The 25,696-nt window shown below is 36.8% G+C and overlaps 1 protein-coding gene across 1 annotated transcript in view; it reads left to right on the forward strand.

Annotated features, from left to right (window-relative positions):
- SLC35F1 (solute carrier family 35 member F1) overlaps positions 1-25,696 on the forward strand; it is a 524,228-nt gene that overhangs the window by 408,774 nt on the left and 89,758 nt on the right. Inside the window, exon 3 of the mRNA XM_044674423.1 lies at positions 7,088-7,215. Coding sequence (XP_044530358.1) covers positions 7,088-7,215 — 128 coding nt within the window. The remainder of the gene's footprint in view (positions 1-7,087; positions 7,216-25,696) is intronic.

Consider the following 25,696-nt stretch of genomic DNA (forward strand, 5'->3'; position numbering starts at 1 on the left):
TCATGTCCTTGCTATTCACCTTCCAGAAAATCGCCCGCGAACTCTGACACCCAACTTTGTTTTAAAGAATCAGATTCCACCAAGGACATACTTTCCCACCTCTAAGCAAACAGCAAGGCTTTTAAAGGTACTGCAGACCATGGGCAACAATATCTTAATACAATACCTTAATACATGTGAGACATCAATGCAGATCACAATGCGTGTAAAATTTAGGAGATGAGACTCAAAAGAGTTGGGTGTCTTCCCCAGGGTCACACAGATAAGAGTCAGAGATAAGATTTAATTCTCGAACTTTCTGTGGGTTTCAAGTCAATGTGTCATTGCCTCTTTTGGAATAGACATAGCTATATTAAACACATTGCATATATATGTATATATTTGGATGAATATATATTCACTTTATATGATATATTTGTTATATTCATTCATTTATGCTGCATTGCTACTTTCAAAATATGCATATATACAAATAGATATATTCTATAAATATACATGTATTCATATATGCATGTATACATATGCACACATATGTTTTTGTATATAGTTATATACACATACATGGATACTTTGGTCCAAACCTGTGGTATAAGAAACTTCTGGTGAGAAAATGATCCATATGTATTCTAACCAGGATTGAGTATGGTAGGGCTATGATAATCCCTCTTGCTGAATACTATTCTTTCTGTCGTCCTTAGATGACATTAATTTTTAGAGCTACTGTATCTCACCGTTTGAATCATATTAAAGTCCTTGAAAATCCCTAGCCTTTCTTATTATACTGTCAATCCAAATCTTCCCCCTATACTGTACTTATACAATCTACTTTTTGAACCAAAATAGAGAATTTTATAATTACCCTCATATTTAACTTATATTCGTCTCTTTGTTTTAGGCTATTAAGATCCCTCAGAATATTGATTCTGATATCCAATAAGCTGAGTATCTCTCCCAGTTTCCTGCCATCTATGCCATTATCAAAGTCTTTTGTAAAAATGTTGAGCACTAAATGATAAATCCTTGTGACATTCCAGTAGAGACATTCCTTCTAGTTGACATCAGTCCATTAAGCACAACATTGGATTTATTCATTCAAGCAGTTCTGAATTTGTCACATTTGTCTTACCCAGTCCACAACTCTGAAATATGTGATCAAGGATATCAAGTACCTTGCAGAACCCTTAGCACAATATATTGAGCACTAAGGATTAAGCCCTGAGAGTTACCTGCTTTTAGTGGGTGAGAGGAGGAAATAAAGGAGACACAAAAGAAATGGCCAGATAGATAAGGAAGACTCTTACTGAACAAAATTCAGAGTAAATCCCAAAAGGATCATTTCATTCCTAGATTGCTTTCATTGAGTATTTATCACTGACTAAAGCAAGAGGCACTGGCCATTGTCAAAACCACCAGCTGAAGTTCAAGTTTCCCTTGGACAGGATAGCTATGTCTTTGCCCTAGGGCAGAATATTTAACATCTCTAAAGCATCTCCCTGGAGGTACTTCCTCCCCTCCCCATCCCATTGCTACTAATGGCATTGTCTGTTGTCAAACTCCTCCAGCACTTCCCCTCTGCTCTCACCCAGCTCTTCCTCCAGAGGCTGTCCAGCATGTCTTCAACTCCTTTCCTTTCCCTCTTCCCAGTAATGCTTAGGCAGGGAAACCTTGACTGTTCCTGAGGTTTACTTGCACAATCCCTAGTTCCTCTAAGGTGAACTTCCCTTTTTCTTTCTCATACAACTGCTTATCCCATTTACAGGTCTGGGTTTAATATAAAAGCAATAATTCTGATGACTATTTGGGAAAGTCCTAGTATCTGAAATTTGTTAAATCTTACATAATTTGAGTTAAGAATTGAGTTTTTTTTATATATATTTAGTTTACCTCTAGGATTCCCTTTTAAATAGGATTTTTTCTATAAAGCAGCACTGTCAACACAAAACAACCCAAAATAAATAATCAGAAAATACATTTTAAGATACTCTAAAATGCTGTGATCTGACTTGTTTTTCAGCCAAAAGAGCATTTTCCCTATCTTGTGCTACCAAAAGTCCTTATTCCCAAACTTCATTTACTCTTTATTTTTTAAGCTCCATTGCATTCTACTCTTTACTTTGGATTAGCCAGATAGGTCCATTTTACTTTCTCATTCTCTTTTTAGTGTGTATGTATGTGTGTGTAAGAGAGACAGACAGACAGAGAGAAAGAGAGAGAGGTTCAATTCCCTCATATGAATAACAACAATGTGAATCATCAGCCTTTGAAAAACTTAAAATTCTAAGTCTAATCCAACATCAGTTATCCTTCTTATAGTAATTCCTTATCATTAGCTATTTCCTTCAAAATTCTAGAAAAGAGGGATAGCCAAAATGGGCTGAAATTTTAAGTCATGGGTCTATTGAAACCAGGCACCTCAACTGACTTGTATGGTATCTCTCTCTTTTGATGGTGACTATTAAGTGAAGTATCTGCTTGCCTCTGGTTATGCACAAAATTGGCATAAATGCAAAGGATCACTTTGTGGGTGAAAGCCCTCCATGAAAAACGTGACCAAAAGAATAATTGGGTCTCTTGTTCCACTAGAAGAGGGCACCTTGGCTAATATACTCTTGAATTATTCTAATTCTCTATTCTAGTGACCCATGGTGACCTCAATGTGTTAGCAAGAACACTATGAGTCAGTGTTATTAGGAGACCTTTCATGACTCCAACCCTTAATTTTGTATGGAATGTGGACTGTTACAGTCTTTGTGCTGAAAAACCTCCTTCTTTCCTTCTTCCTTCATTGCACAAAGAGTCATTGGATATCCACTAAATAAATGGCAACACACAAGGTACTAGGATTGTTAGTACTTTCATTAATAACACAGCATATAACAATTCTCCAATAAAATTTTAAAAATTGGGCAATCGTCAAATGCCACCTTCTAACTTAAAAAGAAACCCTGCTCTTTTTCATTTAGCCTTATCATTCATATTTTGTTTTAAAGCTAGGTTGATCAAGGGAGGCACTAAGTCTTCACTGCTAAGAGATCCTCTTTAAGATCTAAAAAATAGGATTCTCTCCCCTAATACATACAAATGCACATGCACGCATGAGCATACAACACGCAGATATAGACTGGACAGATATAGATTGAATCAGTGAATCAGCAAACATTAAGTATCCTTCCTATGTGCCAGACACTGTAATAGACCCTAAAAATGTAAAAAAAAAAAAAGTTTCTGTTCAGATACTAAAACATGTGAATTGGAAAGCCCACCTACCCATGCAAAAGTATATCAACTGCCTCATTACACATCAGATAAATGGCAAAATAAAATGTGAATCTTGTGTTTGAAACTGTTACCAACTTATCTCTCTTCTAAGTGGTCAGCACATTTCATGTGGCAAATTTTTGTTCTGATAAAACCAGAAAATTTTTAAAAATCATAATTTATTGCTTATTTTTTATCGTCCAGACTATTTTTCCGCTGTAATAGTTTTCTAGTCTATCCCCACCATTCCTTTCCCATTGCTTCTATCCTGCTGAAAAAACTTTCAATGACTCCCATTATGGACAAAACCAAATCCAAACTCTAGCCTGGCTTCTCAGTCCCTTTATGCTTTCTAGACCTATTTCTCGCTACTCCCATGTCTGATCTCTCAGCTCTAGAAAAACTGAATATCATGCTATTCCCCAACAAGACCCCCAGCTCTCTTTCTTCCATGTTTGTACTCATGTTTTCTCAGCAGTCCACCATATTCTATCTGTTAAAATCCAATCTATCTGTCAAGGAAATATAAACTCTTTAGTCTGGCATGTCTAGTCCTTCCTAATTTGGCCCCTATCTGCCTTTCCATCTTAATTATACATTTTACTTCTCCTTACTGATCTCTATGGTCCAACCAAACTGACTTTTTTTTTGCTATTCCTTACACTTGATACTCAATCCTCTCTCTATATACCACCTTCATTTGTCTGATATACATACTCTACTCATCTCTGCCTCTTAGGACATTAGTTTTCCTTCAGAGTTTAGTTTGAGTATTGTCTCCTCTATGAGAACATTCCTCGTACCTCCCCCTAAAATTACTTTTTATTTATTTTGTATAGTTATAAATACCTTTTTCTCACATACTATTTTCTATTGTAGAATACAAGGTTCTTGATGACACAAACTTTTTTTTTTATATCTTTAGTGTCTATTACAGGGTCTGGCACATAGGAAAGGTACTTAAATATTCAATGATTCACTGACAAGTGCTGCCTTTTAAAAAATTGTTCAAAAGCCCACTTCCATAAGGAACTTTTTCTCAGTTCCCTACCTATATGTGGTCTCTTCCATTGGTCCTTTGTAACTCTCTTACTGTACTTACTGTATTTTTCTAGATAACCTAATTATTTGTGTCCTGATCATATCTTATTTTCCCTGTCCTTGTGGACAGATATCTGCCTTTCTCCTGAAGTACCTGGCACAATGCATTACATATCATAGATGTTGCATAAATATTCTTAATGAATTAATGTACGAATATTTTTGAATGATTAAGTATCTTGCTCCCCACTTAGAAGTAAGATGTCTTTAACATTCGAACCCATAATCCCAACTTTCCATCTTTTGGGTTTCATTATTTCTTCTATTATCTTTTCCCAAGAGAAAAGCCTCTTTTTTCCCCTTCAAAGTTTTAGGAAATTCCCCACAATTATGTTGGTATATCTCGGATTTTCATCATATGAGTCTATAGAAGCATTCTGGCATGGCTTTTAGGAGTTCATCTTAAATATGCCCGGAAAGATTTTAATGACCCAGCATGCTTCCATGTTAATGGGAACCATACAGTTAAGTCCCGAGGTGGCACTTTAAAAAAAACATTCCTTTTCATGCCTATGTTGAAATAAAAGATATTCTCTCACCTCCTAGGCTTATAGTGCTACATGAGTGCATTACATACTTCAGGTGCTTCAAGTGAAAATGGAATGCAAGAACATGTGTTTGAGCTTTTCACACACTACAGGCTTCATCTTTAGTAGAACATAAGGGAAATTAACCATTCCTTTGGGCCCATATAATGTTTTCTGTTGATTGACAGACGCTTGAGAACTGCGTGGATGCATAATTTCTGCACTGTCTATTGGGATATTATCAGAGTGTGCTTACTTTGGCAAACTTTATATTCTATTTATTGCATGAATTAATCAGGCTAATGGCAATTTTATAACAAGCCATGGATTTGTTTTCTTTTCTATTTTCAACCTTTCATATGTGTTCAGAATTTTTTTCCAGAACCAATGCTATCAAATGTTGAATAAATCAATCTATAATGAAGGCCCCAAATGGTATACCCAAAAGGTATTTGGAGTTTTGCAACTCCTGAAAGTCATAAACTGACTTTCAATATGTTTACTTTCACTTGTTAGTGAGAAAACACAATTAGTTCGAAATAAAACTATTCAGTAAAATAGCTTATAAAGAAATTTAATATTGGAGCATTTGTCTAATACCTAGATCACACTCTCCTTTAAATCCAAACGCCATTATTGGACAGTGTGAGTTGGCTTAGAAATCATACATTTGGGACAGACATAGCAAGGGCATATTCATGGAAGAGCAAACATGTAGGGAATATATGTGGCCAAGGTTCACGTGTGGAGGGAAGGTTCACTGTTATAGAGCCCCCATTGTTTTCGGACGATGTCAATAATGTGTAGATCTATACTTTTCCTTCACCCTTTTATTCTCCATCTCTCTTCCATAAGGGTTGCTTACTTTTCATGATCTACTATGATCCCTGCTGGACATTATTCCCTGTGACCAGCCATCTTGGCTCTAGTCTGCTAAAGTGTATTAACTAGAAAGCCTCTCCCTGATTGGGCTGACAAAAATTTAGTCATTGTCATAAAATATCGGACACTATATTCAGCTCATAAAAGCTAAGCATTCAAGTCAGCAGATGTTGATTTGTCGTTTATGTGCAAGGCATTTTCTAGAAGCTATTTTTTGTACCTAGTGTCTAAATAGATATACACTAGACAACAATGTCAAAATTCATAAATTATCTTTTAAAACTTCCAAAAGAGTGTAAGGCATTTCTAAATTTCCTCTAAACAATTGGAATTCCCCAAACACCAGGAAAATTTTTTCAAGATTTCTTATTCTTCTTGTTTTACTTTGTTTTGACCAAACTTGATAAGACATAAGACAAAGAAAATGTTCTCAAACCTCAGAGTTGTTCTCTACATATTGACAAAGCATAGGATTTTGCACAAAGTAGATACTCAGTAAATGCTTAATAAATTGAAAAGAAAATTCATTTGAATCTTGCGAAAAATTCTTTTCATTTCTTCTTTTTAGATTTATCCATTGGTTTTTCTCATCAAAAGGAATCCAATAGGTTGAACTGAGTTCTAATCACTCCATTTCCAGTGTTCTTTCCATTACATCATGACATACCAAAAGTAGGCTGCCTAGCTCTGTAGTGTTGTTGCAGAGCTCTGTAGTTGTGCTACCTAGGTATGAGATTTTACCTTCTTTCTTCATCTTTCAGGAGATGTACTGATTCCAAAGAGGCATCAGTACTATAAGGATTACTCAGCATGACGTGCTCAGAAAGGGTGTTTCAAACCAAAAGGAGGCAATTTAGTATATTTGAAAGACCCAATGACAGAAAGGAAAAGAAAGATCTCAACCCTCAAAGATATTTCTTTTCATTTCCGCCATTCTTGCTACAGTTATTCTAAACCTCACGATATGTTTGTATTCACTATGATTTATGTAGGTTTTCTAATAAATCTTATAATCCCATTGCAAGGTAATATAATGGATATTTTTCCATTTATTTCTGAGAAACTATTTTCCATGGCAAACTAATAACCTGCCTCATCCTTCTCAGGCTTATAAACTAATTTGGAGAATGGATATATACAAGACAAATTGTGGACTAAGTCAAAATTGTGAGTCCTTGACACTCTAATTCATTTGCTCCATTAGGTATTTGGTGTGGTCAGAAAATGTAATGCTGCAAAATATTAGAATCCTTTCTAAATGTGTGATGCATGTTAAGTCCCAAACCTAATTCATTTCTACTTAAATATTTTTGATCCAGGAGAAGAAAATTTGCTGGCAATTTTGAGGCGAAGATGGTGGAAATACATGATCCTTGGGATCATAGATCTAGAAGCAAATTACCTGGTAGTCAAAGCTTACCAGTATACCACACTGACCAGTGTGCAGGTAAGTGAGAGCCTTCTCTTTCTTTCACTACTCCCATTGTCTAGGGTTATTTCTTTGGGTTGACTTCTAATTAGCAATGTTCACTTGAATTTCAACATTAGCCAGTCTTCAAGAGATTCCATACGGATACAACAACACGTATATTAAGATGTTAATGTGTAATATCTATCTGTAAAGAGACTGGAATAGTAATCATGATGATTATTTTCCACCTTTCTGTAATCCATAGAACACTAAATCTGAAAGAATAATAAAATAGTTATTTTCCCAGGAACATTTCTACTTAAACTCCATTTAAAAATCAGAAAAGCATTATTAATAATAATCTGAAAATGATTAATACTATTAACTAATTAATAATATTCTGTCACTTCTGTGTAGTGCATTATGACTTCTGAAATATTTTATATTTATTATATCATTTGAACATCACAACAAATTGGTGATGTAAGTGTGACTAATATTATAGATGAGAGAACTGAAACTCAGGGAAGTTGGGCAACTTGATCAGGGCCAAACCAATAGTAAGTGTCAGAGTCAGGATTTGAACCTATGTTTTCCTGATTCCACGTCCAGCATTATATCCTCTAAGACTTGGGCATTTCTATTAATATTTTTTCTTGGTTCAGATCTAACCACATTCATTAAGCCTAATTAATTAATTAATTAACCTTAGTTAAGGTTAATTAATTAATTAAGGAAGACTTGGCTTTGAGTTCATTCATATGTTATCCCCTTTTCTGAGAAGACAAGCAACTAAATTGTTACTTTGCATGATATTTCTTAATTTTTTGATACTAAAAGGATTATTTAGTGGTTAAACTGAGAGCTACAGCTTACATTCTTTCAAGGGCTTGTTTTTAAATGGACTTTGTTTAAATAAACAAAAGTGCTTAGTATTTCCCAAAGCAGTATTTCTCAAAGAATTTGTCCAAAAATACTCTTATTTGATGAATATGTTGATAAATAAAATTTTATGAATATTTGATGAATGAAATATATTGATCAACTCCATAAATACTGGTCCAAATACAGAGGGAAGCAGTAGATGAGAGAGACAATATACCCCATGGATAAAGTGTGGTTGGGCAAATTTGGGAGCAAAATAGATGAAATTCAACCTATATCCAGTTTGAAAAATTCCCGCATATAGTAATTTAGATACATACAGAGAACAATACCACTACCTTTATTTTTTTCACAGTGTTGGTATTCAGTATACAATAGGATATGGTGGATAGAATATTAGACAATCAGGAAGACTTGGGTTCAAATCTTGCCTGTGACACTAACTATATAATCATGGGAATATGATTAAACTTTTTTCTCTCTAAGAAACTCCCTAAGATTTATCTAAGTTACAAGAAGTTGTGAGATACCTCCATGAAAAGTATTTCCTCACCAAGAGTTTCTCATGCTAATGAAGTCATAAATTCTTTAAGTACTAATACTCTCATTCACATCACATGGTATACCAGGGTTATCACTAAACACAGATTCTTAAATCCTTTCCTAAAAAATATTTCCTCTCTCTCAAGTTTTCCATTCTATTAAAAAATGTTATTGTAACCTACTATGTGCCAAACACTGGTGCCTTAGCACTAGGGTTACAAAAAAGAAAAATAGGAACAGTCCCTTCCCTTAAGACAGCCAAATGAGGGGATAAAAACATCTCACAAAAGGAAAATGAAAACTGGGAAAAGGAGCAGGTAGCCGCAGGCATGGTAGGTATCTTGAATTAGAGCATGGTATTCTGTGGTCTCAAAGGCAAGCAGAGCTGCAAATGGAAAATAGAGTTATGGGGAAGAGTGTGAACATTCTAGAAAGTAAGGCTTTTGATGAGAGTTTAAAGCTTCACCCTCTAAATATTGTTTTACATGTTATTGAGAAAAATAAAATATTATTATGAATAGTGGAAGGAGAAGAACCAAGAGAACATTTTGTACAGCAACAGAAATATCGTCTGAAGAATGACATATATATCTACCTCCAGAGAAAGAACTGATAAATATAAATAAAATACAGTAGTTTTTTTTTAAACCCTTACTTTCCAAATTAGAATCAATACTGTGCACTTGTTCTGAGGCAGAAGAGTGGCAAGGACTACGTAACGGGGGCTAAGTGACTTGCCCAGGGTCACACAGCTAGGAAGTATCTGAGACTAGATTTGAATCCAGGACCTCCCATCTCTAGGTCTGGCTCTCAATCCACTGAGCTACCTACCTGTCCCAAGATATATATACACATATTTATTTTTTATCAAATGATGCCTTCTCTAATGAGGAAGGGATTTAACTGGGTATTTCAATGTAACAAACAAATGAATTTAATTTTTTTTTAAATCTCCATCTTCCAGCCCCGATCTGAAGGAAAAGGCTGAGTTGATAAAGTGTTAAATATCAGAACTTTAGTCAACTAAATGATCACCCCTAGTGCAAATATTAATAATATGGAAATGGGTCTTGATCAATGACATATGTGAAACCCAGTGGAATTGCTCATTGGCTATGGGAGGAGGGGTGGGAGGGGGGAAGAACATGAATCATGTAACCATGGAAAAATTTTCTTAATTAATCAATAAAATAAAAATACATTTAAAAAAACTTTAGTCAATTTCCATGATCATGAAATTGTAGGTGATTCTCTTATTCTAAGGCAGAGCATGGTGTTCTGCAGAGTCAAAGCCGAGCAGAGCTGCTGATGGAAAATGGAATTTTGGGGAATCTGTTAATTGTATGAAGAAATACTTATTTAGACAATCCCTAAACCTTGCTGCCCAATGAACATCTGTTACCTTTAGTGCCTACTTCACAGGTTTGCTGTGAGACTCATTAGAAATCAGGATTATAAAGCATATGGCACACGTCACATTGCAGTATCAATGTCAGTCAACTGTTATCATCATTAATATTCCCATACAGTTATCAAGGTTGAATTTTTCACTATTCATGCTATATGTTTACTTTTCTGATTGAAGCTTAAATATCTAAACTGAGCTGGTTTATTTCACTTTCAATTTCTAGTCCATTTCACACTTTATTACTTCTGTAGTAATAAGATAATAGCTTAAGCCTCTACAGTTACAGAGAAAAATATGCCCAAATGCGGGATTTGGCCAAGAGTTAATACATCTCCGCTGAAGAAAACCCCAAAACCTTAGCAGGTGCCTATCACTAGGTCATACTAGATTATTTGGCTGCCATCTTCTCTTCCACAGTTGTTTGTATACACAGCTTTCCTCCTGCTAATTTGTAGGATCCTTGAGAAATTAGTCCACCTTTATATGCTCATCACCTTGATAGCATGAGGCATCCATCACATAATGTTGGAAGAGAGCCTTTGAAGACGGAATCAAATTGAGAACTGAATGTATAGTGAGGATGAGGGTAAAGGAGAGTAAAAGGTCAAAGCTGACTTTAAGGTTGCAAGCCTGGGTGACTAAAAGGATGATGCTATTTTTAACAAAAGCAGGGAAGCTGGGAGGTAGACAAATAATTCCAATTTGCACATGGTGATTTTAGGCATCCAGGTAGAGATGTCTAGCAGGCCGCTGTTGATGTGGGAATAAAGCTCTGGAGAGAGAAGAGAGCTGATTATATGGATTTGGAAATCATCTGCATAGAGGTGATAACTGATCTCACAGAAGCTTCGGTGTTTAGCAAGACAGACAAGGTCCTGAGAGTGAGCCTTGGGACATATCTATTCTTAAAGGATGAGACAGAGATGGTGAAACCTATAAAGAGAAGAAGGAGAAAGGGGATGGACAGAAAGAGCACCATGACTTTACAGGGCCAGGAAAACTGAGAGAGAAGATCCAGGAGTGGATAACCAACAGGGTCAAATGCTATAGAGAGGTCATGAAGGATGAATACCGAGAAATCATTGCTATAGTTATAATCATGAGTAATCTTGAAGGAAACGAGTGTTGTTAAGACCTCATATTGCAAGGAGTCAAGAAATGAATGAGAATTAGTGGAAGCAACAAGTATAGAGAGCTAAAAGCATTAGGCGTAATAGGGTACTTAAATATAAATAAAATAAATATTAACATACTTAATGCCTCACAATAGGATATTGCTTGGCACATCATTTCTTTTGACTTAAAAGATTATTCTGACTGAAACCCTAAAGAGAAATATCACAAGAAATTTTTCAAATTCCCTAAGGGAGAGAAAGATTAAGGGTTCACATCTTTTAGAATAACAAAGTGTCTACAAATATCACTTATATTTAAAATCAGGCTCAGGAAGGAATAGATTTTATTTAAGATTTACATTAAACATTTAGCTTGTTTCAATAAAGGTATATTTCAGTTGCCAAATTTGATTGATTCTACCTTTATGATGTTTCTTTCATCTATTCCCTCCTCTCCATTCCGATTGCCCTTAACCTAATATATACTCTCATATCTTTCCAAGACTGCCATAATCCTGTTCATCCTTCATACTATCCCTAGAGCAATCATCTTAGTGCATAGATCTGACCATATCACAACAATGCGCGATAATATTCAGTTTCTCATTGCCCAATGTAGAATTAGCCCAATAGAACAAAAGATAAACTCTTTGATTGGCTGCTTCCAACTTAGCCTATCTCACCACCCTCATCAAGAATAACAATGTGGCAGGCCTCTGGGTGGCTCAGTGGATTGAGAGCCAGACTTAGAGATGGGAGATCCTGGGTTCAAATCTGGCCTCAGACCATTTGTAGCTGTGTGACCCTGGGCAAGTCACTTAACCCCCATTGCCTAGTCCTTACCACTCTTCTTCCTTGGAACCAATTGGTTCCAAGATGGGAGGTAAGGGTTTAAATAAATATCTATATACATATATATGTATATATATATATATATATCAACGTGCTATATAATAATATGGAGGAGCATAGATGATACAGTGAATAGAGTGCTGGTCCTGGAGTCAGGAAGATTTATCTTTCTGAGTTCAAATATACCCTTAGATATTTGCTAGCTATTTGACCCTAGGCAAGTCATTTATCCCAGTTTGTCTTGATTCCTTATCTGGAAAATGAGTAGAGAAGGAAATGGCAAACCTCTCCATTATCTTTGCCAAAAAAAAAAAAAAATCCAAATGGTGTCACAGTCAGACATGATTGAAACAACTGAACAAAAATATATAATAACATGGACTATTAAAATGGTATTTATTAATTACAAATCTAGCTTAGTTTTGCCAAACCCATTTCACATATTATCTCATTTTATCCTTACAACAACCTTGTGAAATAGCTGCAAATAGTATTATCCACACATACACATTTTACAGTCAAGGATCTCCAGTATCTGAGAAATTAAATAATATTTCCATGTTCACATGGCTGGTAAAGTGTCAGAGGACAGATTCTAACCCATGTCTCTCCTGATTTTAAGCCCATTTCAAGTTCATTTTTAATGACAGTCAAATTAGATTGTTCAATTTTTCTCTTATTTTACCCTCTTCCACCTCTAAAAATTCTTTATGCCCCTTGCTTGATAACTCAATAATAATAATAATAATAATAGATAGATAGATAGATAGATAGATAGATAGATAGATAGATAGTATTTATATAACACCTTATGATCTGTAAGACACTTTAAAGGTATTATCTTATTGTATTGTCTCAATAACCCTGGAAATTGGCACTGTTATTCTCCCCATTATATAAATGAGAAAACTGAGTCAGAAAACAGTTACATGATTTGCACAAGTCACACATCTAGTTAAGTGTCTGAGGATGGATTTGAATTCAGGACTTCTTGCCTCTAGGGCCATCTTTCCACATATCACTTTATCTAAGTGCCTCTACTGAAATCACATCCTTCTGGGAATAGCCAGGTGGCTCCGTGGATTGAGAGCCAGACACAGAGATGGGAAGTCCTCTTTCCAATCTGGGCTCAGATATTTCCTAGCTATGCGACCCTGGGCAAGTCACTTAGCCCCCATTGCCTAGCCCTTCTCACTCTTCAGACTTGGAACTAATACACATTATTGATTCTAAGAAAGAAGGTAAGGATTTTTTTGTTTTAAATCATATCCTTCTTCAAGACCCAACTCAGGTACTACTATCTCTCTAAGACATTTCCAGATCACCTCAGCTAAAAATAATCCCTCTCTCCTCAAATCACTCAAGCTTTTCTGGCAACTTTGATTATTTTGTTTAGTATAATACTTATTTAAGCACTTAACATATTCCCCTTGCTAGATTGTAAGCTCCTCATGACCAAGGACATTTTTTACCCAGAGTGCCTGACACATTGCGTTGAATAATAGATCTTTAATGAATGTCTAATGACTTAGGGCAAAGGGACTTATCTTTTGAATTGCCCTCAGTTTATGTATGTTGGACCCCCAAGAAATTTCGAATATGTGTACATTCACAGCAGGAGTGAGAAGAATAGACAATCTTCTGTTGTATAATGTTGTATCATCCGGAGAAGTCCTGTTCCCATACACGGACAGATGGTGAAGTTAGACTAGGCGAAGAATGAGAAATGAGGGGCTCCCTCTCCCCTCCATCATTAGAAATGGACGATACCGAGGGATAAAGGAAAATATCAAGCTGATGGGTTTTTCCTTCCATTAAAGATTGTAAGATAGATTAGATTTGTAGCTTCCTAAACATTATACATTTTTTCATTTTCAAACCATTTTATGCACAATAACTATTTATTTCTAACAGCTGGGGCCCATCCACTCGTCATGTCCGCCCCTTTGGTCCTTTCAGTGTCGAATTCCACTAGCTTTCCTCCCTGCCACCTGTTTCAGATAAATCGTTGGACAGGCTGTTTTAACGTGATGTATTCGGGGAATCTATTTAAGTCATTCTGCAGCAATTCTGAAAATAAAGTGAGTCTCATTGAAATCCGAGCTATCCTTAATCAGAATTGACTGAAAAAAGGAGAAGAGGGAAAGGTGGAGAAGAAGTTGCTAATTTTCCTAGAAACCTTTTTCCACTCATGATAATGAAACCTATTATATGATCATCAAAGGTGGAAATAGGAATGATTTGGTCTGGGAATCCTGAATGTGTTGCTGTCAAGTCCTTTGTATTCTGATTACTGTTTGTAAACTGAGGGTACTAAGAAGATTTCACACCATTTCCTTGCATTCAGACCGGTTCAAAAGGTATTTCTCAGAGATATCCTATGTTCCCAGTCTTGGATTCCTACTCTTTTTTTTTTCTTTTGCCCTTGAAACATAGTGGGTTTTGTTTTATTTTTTTTAAACCCTTACCTTCTGTCTCGGAGTCAATACTGTGTATTGGCTCCAAGGCAGAAGAGTGGTAAGGTCTAGGCAATGGGGGTAAAGTGACTTGCCTAGGGTCACACAGCTAAGAAGTGTCTAAGGCCATATTTGAATCTAGGACCTCCCATCTCTAGGCCTGGCTCTCAATCCACTGAGCTACCCAGCTGCCCCCCAGTGGGTTTTGATAGTACAAATTTTAGCCTCCATTTAAAGAAAACTCCCAAATAGCCATCTCTTCATTTTCCACAAGCTTTCACTCCTTGGACTGAACTCCAGCATGCTTCAAAGCTGGGTACCCTCCTCCTTCTTCTGTTCCCACGGCTTTTCAGCTTCTTTATCTTTATGATCTTTCCCTGTTAAATCAGAAACTTCTTGAAGTCTATTCTCCATATTTGTATTCCCAGTGCTTAGTAAAGTGCTTAGAACATAATAGGATCTTAATAAATGTTTATTGACTGACTGACAGCCACTCCTCTTGGCAGGAGTATCAATTACCCAAACTTTGAGCCCCTGAAATGAATGTGTCTGTGATACCTGGATAGTTTTGGAGTAGGAAAAACCTTATGGGCCTCTTCTCCCTTTATTCCTTTTGCCTTCTCAAGGCATTCACAACTTCTATGATTTGTGACAGTGACAGCTAACTTATACATGACACACTTGAAAAATGTAATTTCTACAGCAGCTAAAGAGAGCTACTAGCAGACAAGGAAGGGAAATGCATTCAGAAAAAATGACGATGAGAGAAAAAGACATTGGCATGAAGAAACCAAGTGTATTCTTTACAAGAAAGGAAAAAGGAAGAGAGCGATTCCTATTTGAGAAGCTTCTTCCTATCATACAACTTTGCTGGATTTCAGTGGGTTTGAATCTAAAGACTCTCAGGGCATGTGCTCATGGACTCATTGACTCATGGAGAAAGAGAGCACTGTAACTGGGACTGTGAGACAGAGTAATGGTGGCATTTGATGAAAATGGAAAGTCTGCATATATTTTTATAACTCTGGGAAAGAGATCATTTTAGTAGAAAACTCTCTTTGCACTATTTCTCCTTTTCACCCAAGATATTCCCTCTTCTCTTAGCCATATAGAAGGTCAAATATGCTGAAATGGTTGAGGATCACAGATACTAAGATGCAGAGATAGAACTCAATGGCCATCCATTCCAACCTTCTCTTTTTACAGAGGAAGAAACTGAGGCCCAAGGAAGTTGGATGGCTTGTTCTAGGACAAGCAGGTATAGTTATTACATCCTCTGATGCTGAATTAATGGTCTGTGATGTTTGTAGATGATCTGGAGGCCAGTTAGTCCAATCTCTTTTTATAAAGGAGGAAACTGAGGCCCAGGGAGATTTAAGTGCTATATCCTGGATCATACAAGTATTGTTAACATCAGAGATGGGTTTTGTGAAAGGAAAGGGATGTATATCACCTCAGGTACAATGAGAAGCTAGGTGGTGCAATGGATAGGACACCGGGAATCAGAAAGATTTAAATCAATTCTCAGATGCTTCTTAGCTTTGTGACCCTGATCAAGTCACTAAACCCTGTTTGCTTCATTTGTAAAATGAGCTGAAGAAGGAAATGGCAAACCACTTAATATCTTTGCCAAGAAAACTCCAAATGGGGTCGTGAAGAGTTGGGCATGACCAAATAACAAATCACAAGTGATTCATTATTTTAAAATTTCCATTCTTTTGTTAGCGCATTCTTTAGCTTTCATAACTATGCCATGTGTAATAAGTCACTGTGATTTCCTGGGGCCTTGCTTATTTGTGAGAAATGCCACTCACAGAAGTTTTTGAGATTGGGAGCAACTTCATAAATCATTGAGTATAATCTGTACCCAAAGAGAAATTCCCTCTCCCCAGTTGCTGAAAGATGGTCATGAAGCATGTTCTCAAATACTTTCAGTGAAGGAGAAGCTCCTGTCTTCTAAAGCACCTCATCCCATGTTCAAATTGCTCAGATTTGGGGGGCAGCTTTTCATTATCTATGTTGAGCCTAGCACTGACTGTCTGCAGTTTTCATCCATCACCTCTAGTCCAGTGCCATCCAGAATAAAGTTAATGCATCTCTAGTATGACAACCGTGCAAAGACCTACCATGCTCCCACTTGTCCAAGCTAAACTTCACCTGTTCCTACAACTGGTCTTTGCAGTGATATGGTTGGCCAAACTTCTTTGAAAGCATTTCCCTGTGTTAGCTTACATCAGTGTGAGCAGGGAAGGAAGAAATACTTCCCACTGAAATTTGGCAGAATTAGAAAGTCTATGTGTATTTTTGCCCATTGTAGACAGCAGCTAAAGAGAGCTGCTAGCAGACAAGGAAGGAAAATGTATTCAGAAAAAAGATGATGAAAGAGAGACATTGGCATGAAGAAACCAAGCTCTCCTTTTTTTCTTTTTATTTCTCCTACCAATGAGAAAAAACATATTATCCCCAAACCAGGTTTGTAGTCAGGAAAATTTAAGTTCTAAAACAACCTCAGACCCTTACTGGCTCTGACTGCAGGCAAGTGACAACTTCTGTCTGCCTCAGTTTCCTGATCTGTAAAAAGGGGGTTATAGCTCCTATCTTGCAGGGTTATTGTGAAGATGTACAGAGAAAGATTTGTAAAATTTGTAAACCTTAAAGCACCACATAAATCTATGTGTCTAAAATAGGCTTCAAACCTGGGTCTCTCTGATGTGATAATCATTCCACCTAACTGCCTCAAATTAGAGTATAAGAAAGCCTGTGACACCTGACAGAAGAAAGATCATGTAGTAAACCCTAATATTCAGGGTTTACATAGCTTCTCTGGACTCCAGTTCCATTGTCTGTCCCATCTACCTCTCAATTGAACTATTATAAAAACAAACAAAACAAAAAACCTCTTGATTGACCATCATGACTCCAATCTCCCCCTCCTCCAAACAACTGCCAAACTGATATTTCTAAAGCAAAAGACAGATCATGTCACTCCCAATCAAAAAAATGTTAACCATTCCCTATTTACTCTAGAATAAAATACAAACTCACCTGTTTGCCATTTTGAGCTTTACACAGCCTGGCTACAATCTTCCAGTCCATACTATGCCTCCTCATGCAATCTATATTCCAATCAAGCCAGCTCACTCGCTATTCCTGTTAGACCAGTGATGGGCAAACTTTTTAAAGAGGGGGCAAAGGAAAGGAAATGCTCATCTGTCAGTCTGTTTCTAAGGCAACTCTTTTGAAGTTTCATTGTACTGTATCCTACTCATTGTATTTGTCAGATTAGGAATAATGTCAGGTGGCCAGCTAGAACATGTCAGGGGGCTGCATCTGGCGCAGGGGCTGTAGTTTGCCCATCACTGTGTTAGATAATATCCCATTACCCATCTCTGTGACTTTGTACAAGGTGTCCACCATATCTGGAATGTTCTCCTTTCTTTTTTGCCTCTTGGATTCCTTAGATCTCTTTAAATCCAACTAGAATCTCCTACAAGAAGCTCCTGGGTTTGGATTTTCTTATTTAGTTGTTTCAGTCTAATCTGACTCTTCATGATCCCATATTGGGTTTTCTTGGCAAAGATACTGGAGTGGTTTGCCATTCGCTTTTTTGGCTCATTTATGGAGGCAAACAGAGTTAAGTGACTTGCTCAGGGTCATAGTTGATTTCTAAAGCCACATTTGAACTCAGGTCTTCCTGACTACTGGCTAGGCGCTCTATCCACTGTGCCACTTAGTTGTCCCACTTGTTAACGGCCCTCAAAATTACTTAATATATTTTTGTGTGCACTTATCTGTGAATGTGCTATTTCCTCCCAGTAGAATATAAATTTCCTGAGAACAGGGATTTGGTTTTTTTTTTTCTTTCTGTATTCTCAGTCTGCCTAGTTCAGTATGTGGCACTTAGTAGGTACTTAGTAAATGCTTGCTTGACTGAATCACTTCTGAGAGAATAATTAAATGGCCTTTATATTTGCAGTGAGCTTGAATTTCATTCTCTGTAGATGAGCTCAGAGAGTATTACTATGTACATTTGAAACAGCTCCCTTAGGCTTGAGTTTAAGTTTATGAGGTAAGCTTTTAAGACTATATCTTCTTCTTTATCCTGGCTGTTTTTTACATGTCCCTAGTGTAGGTCTGTGGGAGTTTAATGACTATTCTGAGGGTATGTCTGAAGTACATTTAAAGGCAAAGCTTTCAGAAGCAGGCAACATTCGTACCCCCCAGAGATAATATTCTATTTGGATTCTTTTCTAGTTTTCTTAGGTCTGGACTTTCCTATTCCCTAGAATGTGAAATTGTCATAAATATGTAAGAACCCAGCTCGAAATATCATATGTTATACTTAACTTGGATTGCGAGGTTTTCTGTCGGTCCCTCTGCCCTCATGCAATACCTACACACACCATGAGAGAAACAAACGTCAACCTGCCTTCTAGTTCCATTGTGCCCCATTATAATGTCCGGCATTGCCTCTCTCCCAAAATGAAATCCATCAGAAACCCTTCATTAAGGAGGTACCCCTCTCCTTCTGGCACCCCCCCAGGGGCCATCAGCTAATAATATTTGAGAACTGTTGCATTACTTTCTCAACAGACTCCTTAGAGCCATGCTGGCAAGGTCAGGACACACGTAACAGATTCTAACTATTTTCCAAAGATTGGGCACCGGACAAGGCATCTCAGGTTATCATGTTATCTCTTGGGATTTAGAGCTAGTTGGAATCTTTTGGAACTTCTGATCCTCCTCCCCAGCCCAGCCTACCACCAGTTTTACAAATGAGGAATCTGGAGCCAATCGATTGTGATTTTTCCAAGATCTCAAAGGTGGGAATTATGAGAGCCAGGATTTAAACCTATGACCTCCGACTCCCCAAACCGATGCTCTTTCTATCATATGAACACTACCTTCCTAGGTTGCCTTTATCCTCTTTTCATTGAGACTTGTAATCACAGAATAATACAGTGGTAATAGAAATGGATTTGGAATCAGAGAATTTAGGTAATCTTAGACAAAGTCACTTATCTTCTCTGAAACCCAGTTCTAACATCAGATTTTCATCTGAAAAATGAGGAAGTAGTGTTGGGCTATATAAAGGGTTCTAGATCCCAGAGGAAATAAGGTAGCATAGGGAGATAGAGTTCTGAGCCTGGAACTAGAAAAACCTGCATCCAAATCTGGCCTCAGAAACTTACTAGCTGTGTGACCCTGAATGGGTCACATTTGCCTCAGTTTCCTCATCTATACGATAAGCTAGAGAAAGAAGTGACAAACCACTCTAATATATTTGCCTAGAAAACCTCAATGGGGTCAAAGAGTTGAATATAACTAAAAAAATGACATAAATAAACAAATAACAGAACACAACAAAGCTGTGGTTTATAAACTTCATAAAACAGACCATCATAGTAGGATTTCTGTGTATTCTGAAAAGTTTCAGATCTTAATGACATTAAATCAAGTAGCCTATATGGAAATCAAGCAGGGATCCATACACATATTGTCTGTCCCTGCATATTTTCTCCTATTAATGCAACTGTTTCCTCTTAACCTATTTCAAGATGATTAAGAAAAATTATTTTCTCTTCCCACACAGTATTTTTCCCCTACTTTGCTATAGCAGCTTTAAGAATAACAGTCCATTTCAAGACTGGTTGCCAGGTGAGAGAATACTCAATTAGAATAAAAAGAGAAAGAAGTGTCGGGAGTTCTAGATTCCAATGAATTTGGCCAGGGACAGATTAGGATGTAACTTTGGTTGAGTTTCTGGTCTTTTATAAGTAAGTGAGACAATCTCATAAGGATTAATGAAAGTTATTAACAGATGTTCATATAATTCTTCCCACCTGGTTTGTTTTAAAAGAAAATATCGAGGGAAGGGGGAAGGAAGTGGGAATTGTGCAAGTAAATATGATAATATACTATTTAATTACATATCCTTAGACCACCCCCTCCCCAGAGACTTAGAACTATAATATCTTAAAAGTTCTAAAATACTATTATCTGACTTGGAACAGCAATAGAGTTGGCTTCTTTGGCATAAGGGCACTCTGTTGTAAAAAATAAATGTATTCCTGAAAAATTGTGTGTAATTCAGTGTTTATGGCTAAATTCATACTTTAATTGCACTAGGAAGAGCATTTTTAAAGAAAGTTCATGATGAATCATTTAAAAAATTAAAGAACCTTTTTGTAAGTAGAATAATATATTTGCTAAATGTATTTATTTGGTGAGTTAGGTTTTTATCTCTTGGATTTGTATAAAGCAAAGCAGACCTATCTTTTAGAATGTTAAAGCCATGTAGTGAGAAAGAATCAATCAACAAGCGCTTGGTAAGCACCCACAGGGCAGCTAGGTGACTTAGGGGATAGAATACCAGACCCACAGTCAGGAAGACATCTTACTGAGTATAAATCTGGCCTCAGACACTTACAAGCCAAGCAACCTGGACAAATCATTTAACTCTACCTCGGTTCCTCGTCTGTAAAATTAGCTACAGAAAATGGCAAACCACTCCAGTTATCTTTGCTAAGAAAATCCCAAATGCAGTCACAAAGAGCTGAACACAATGAAACAACAATATACCAGGCACTGTATCAGGCACTTGGTGCAACAAGCTTTTATTTCATCAGTAAATGTATACACAAATATCCAAAATAAACGCAAAATGGATACAAGTTTATTCGAGGACAAATGCATAATCTCTGAGTGGATCAGGATGCTTTAAAGCAGGGCCAGTTGGTCCTTGGCAGTCTCCTTAAATAGTTTCACATGAGAGCAAGGCATTGCTGGGACAACTTGTTCACCTAACTATTGCATCCAGCCTTCTGGTGGCATCCAGCCTTCCCACCAACCCCTGGATCTGTTACTACCAGCTTCAGTTCTTCTTTGCTCTCTTCCCTGTTCACTTTGAATATTGCCCCCAGCTTGGACTCAAATCACTGACTGGCTGGGTTCTCTCAGTTTGCCTGCGGGCTGTAGTTGTTCCAACAAATCCCCCAATCTGTACCTCCCAGGCAGGCCTGCAGCACCGCCTGCTGGCCCAACCCTACCTACCATGGTGAACCCTCAGAAAACTGGCCAGATAATCAGGTTTATGCAAATAGTATGAAATGCAAATAGGATGCAAACATATGAGAAACCTCTTTTTCCTTTGATTTCATTAGTTACTAATAGCCACCATAAATTTCCCTAAGAAAAAAAGGAATGAGAACTATAAATGTAATTGAAAGTGTTGCTAATTTTCTCTAATAAACAGCCAATTAAAGGAGGCAAAAATGTTCTCTATTTTTTAAAATGACCCATAACTTTTAAGTCTGAAAAAAATTAATTTGATTAGAAATCAAGAGCCCTTGGATTAACTTTCTAAGGTTTTAGTTCTAATCAACGAAAAGCGCCTTAGTTTTTAAATGTGGGCACATAGCCCACAAAAACTTGTTGGAAAAAATAAAAATGAAAAGCCTTAAAAGCCTCCAGCTATCATGATCGGGATGTAATCATCAACTACAGTTATTCTCCAAATGATGTGCATTACCATGAAAAGTCCTGGAAATAAGGTGCATTGAAAGGTTATCAAAATTTTTTGCATTCAATTATTATCTGGTCCTAAGAGGGATCGAGGTCACTTAGTGCAAAGAAAGACAAAGTCTAAAGTATGTTGTGATGAATTAAAAATATGACTGTTTCTTGATTTCTTTTTTTGCTTTCTTCTACATAAAATATTGAACTAAAAACCTTAAGTTTAGATCATCACATAAAAATATTATGATATCCTAAATTCAGCACTAAAAATCATATTTATTTTATAATGTCATTGCTATGGGGAATTTCAATTGAAGAAACTCTCTGCCAAAGTAGATGAATACTTGCTGTATGGTTTAATGTCATAGAGAAGTGCGTAGATCATTGAGAGATTAAATGACTTTTCCAGGAGAAACTTGAATCCCCAGATCTTCCTGACTGGGGCCAGGTCTTTATCACTATTAGTGCCTCTATTCAGTTGTTCAATCATTTTTCAGTCATTTCTGTCTCTTCTTAACCCCATTTGGGATGTTCTTGGCAAAGATACTAGAATGGTTTGTCATTTCCTTCTCCAGTTTGTTTTACAGATGAGGAACTCAGGCAAACAGAGTTAAGTGACTCTCCCAGGGTCACACAGCTAGTAAGTGGATTCAAACTCATGGAGATGAATCTTCCTGATTCCAAGTTCAGTGCTCTATCTGCTGCATATACATTTAGTGCCTCTATAAATTACAATTAAATACAAAAAAATCTCTGCTTTCATAACTGATATGATAGCATCATTGTAATAAAGATGCCCAAGATGACTACTCTGAAACAACACTTACTTGGATATCTAGTCAGTACTCAGTTTAGGTCCTCCTGACTTACTTCAATTACCTAGTGGCCACCACAGGAATTTCCATCTTTCCCCACTGCTGCCTTTGAGTATTTGCTTTCTCTTCTCTCTCCTTAACTCCCCCCCCCTTTTTTTTACCTTCTCTAATCTCAGTTTCTACTAATTATGTCATTAATTTCAATTAGATGCTTACTATGTTCAATGGATAAACAAGATATTTGCCAACAGCACAAAGAGAAGAAGAACATGAATCTTGGGACATAAAGCCCATGAGGTCTCAAGAAGACACTTGGAGCTTTCCTTTACATACTGGGAAAGGGATAGATACCATCAAGCATTGGCCACTATTTATGAAGATCCTGGTACCCCATGAGGACACTGCTGAGGAGTCTGGTACTGAGAAAAGGAGAAAAGCAATACTAGGCTTTTTGTCCCTGAAGTATTTCCTGATTGTCCCCAATCTGTCCTTCCTCAGAACTTGCAAGACAACATACGAATACTTGAAAATGTGTTTATCATACTCACTTTTGTATTTTAGCTATTTGTGTACACTATACATATACCTACATATATACAACTATAGCTATTTTCTCTGCTAAAGTATAGGCTTCTTGAGAGCTGGACTTATGTCTTATTCATCTTTTCATCCCCTTTAAAGTTCTTATATTTAATAAATATTGGTCAAATGAATATTAAGTATTTCCCACAAATGTCCATTTAAGATTTGCAAAGACATTTCTATTCCCAATTACTGGATTTTTAAATATTAATATTTTATAATTTCTTTAAAAAATTAAAAATGTTAACTTGTATCTTTGAAAATCCAGAGATGGAAGTACAGGCAAGTACAGGTATCTTCTTTCTAAGAAAACTCAGCATATGAAAAAAATCTTAAACTTCTATAAACATATAAGGAAGAGATTCTTTTTATTCTGATGCTGTGAACAATCCTTACATTCCTCTCTGTGGGTAATCTACTTATGCAGATCAGAACCCCCTTGTCTGCATTTTTATCCTGTGAGATCTTTAATGTATTTTCATCATTCTGTACAGTATTGACTCAATGTGCTAGAATCCTTCCTCTGATTCTCTCTTGCCCTTAGGTTCTGTTTTGTCTCGCTCTAACTACATGACAATCCCATCTCCATTTCTTGTCATACATACACTCAATGATGACTTTTACAGACTATTTTCACATGCTTGTCATATGCTGTTAGCAGGATGATTTAGCCAACTTAAACCTACCAGGCATCTCTCTTTTGCCCTTTGGCTTCCTTGTAATATTGATTTATCTGAGAATGTTATTCCACAATTACTGTTGTTTCACACTTCACAACATTTCTCCCATTCATTCCCTTCTCTCTACCCACAAAACCACAACCCTCCCTCGTTACCTCTTTCCTAAAACATTGCAGGAGCTTCCTAATTGGTCTTGCTTCCTTAAGCCTTTCCCTAGTCCAATCCATTTTCCACCCAAGTACTATAGTTTTCTTCTTAAAGAGGATGTCCTACGGTGTCATTTTCCTACTCAGTAAACTCGAATGGCTTCCTATTACAGTTAGGAGCCTCTATAAACTCCTCTCTTTGGCATTTATAGCAGTTCACAACCTTGCTCAAACCTAACTTTCCCTCCCCTTCATGAATTCTATGGTTGGTTAATCTAGACTTCCCATGTGTTCTTCATGCAGAGCACTCCATTTCTCCTCTTCATAACTATACTTGCCATCCTTATGATTGGAATGCAACTCTTCCCTCACCTCCATTTATTAGAATCACTGATTTTATTCAAGATTCAATTGCCACCATTTACATGAAGATTTTCTGGATTGACCACCTACTTTCCTCCCTTTCCCCACCACCCAGTACCTATTTCATATGTGTTTGTATATACCTATAATGCATAGAAGGTATGTTGTGTCCCTTACTAAAATGTAAGCTCCTTGAGGGCAGGAATTGTTTTCACTTTTCTTTGTATGCCCAGCACCTAGCACACTACCTGGACCATGATGGGCAGTAAACAAATGTTTGCCAATTGGTTAGCATGTAATATCCCTGAGAAACTATTAATGTAAGAGGAATGGATTTGGGGAGTACTCTGCATTTAGGAGCTCTGCAATCTCTCAACTAGAATGCGCCCTACCTTTTCCTTTTCAATTCTGGGTCCAACTCATTGACCCAGATTCTTTATAATTATTAAAAAGAAGGTCTTTAAATATCCCCCAGCAATAGCAAATTTGAAGGGACACTTTGAACTACTGACATTACTGCTATAGAAGGACAGGAAGTCTTAAAATTATACTCTGAATTCACAACATTTCATTCATTCATTCAACAACACATTTCTCATTCTCTCTCTTAGTAATATGTTCCATGTTAGAGATCACTTCTTATTCATAAATGGCAGAAAGGAAAATAATTTATCACCAAGCTTTCCTCTTTACAAGAAGTTGGTTGTATGATGCTGGCATCTGAGAGGCTTCTATTCACATAGTGGAGTTAAAAGGCAAAATGTGGTCATTCAAAGCTCTAGTCTTAGAATCAGAAGGACTGGGTTTGAATTCATTTCTGTCACTCCTAACCTTAGGTAAGAGGAGTGATATGTGCTTTAGAAATATTAATCTGGCAGCTGCTGGAAAGATGGAGAGATACTAGAAAAAAACAAGATAAATTAAAAAGCTATTGTCAGAGAAGCTAGGTAGCTTGGTAGCTATAGAGCCAGACCTGGAGGCAGAAGGTCCTGGATTCAAATTTGACCTCAGATAACTTCCTAGTTGTGTGACCCTGGGCAAATCACTTAACCTCCATTGCCTAGCCTTTACCTCTCTTATGCCTTGGAACCAATAAACAGTACTGATTTTAAGACATAAGTTATGGAAATAAAGGAAGAAAGAGGGAGGAAGGA

This window comes from Gracilinanus agilis, chromosome 4, assembly GCF_016433145.1.
Source record: "Gracilinanus agilis isolate LMUSP501 chromosome 4, AgileGrace, whole genome shotgun sequence".
Taxonomy (NCBI): domain Eukaryota; kingdom Metazoa; phylum Chordata; class Mammalia; order Didelphimorphia; family Didelphidae; genus Gracilinanus; species Gracilinanus agilis.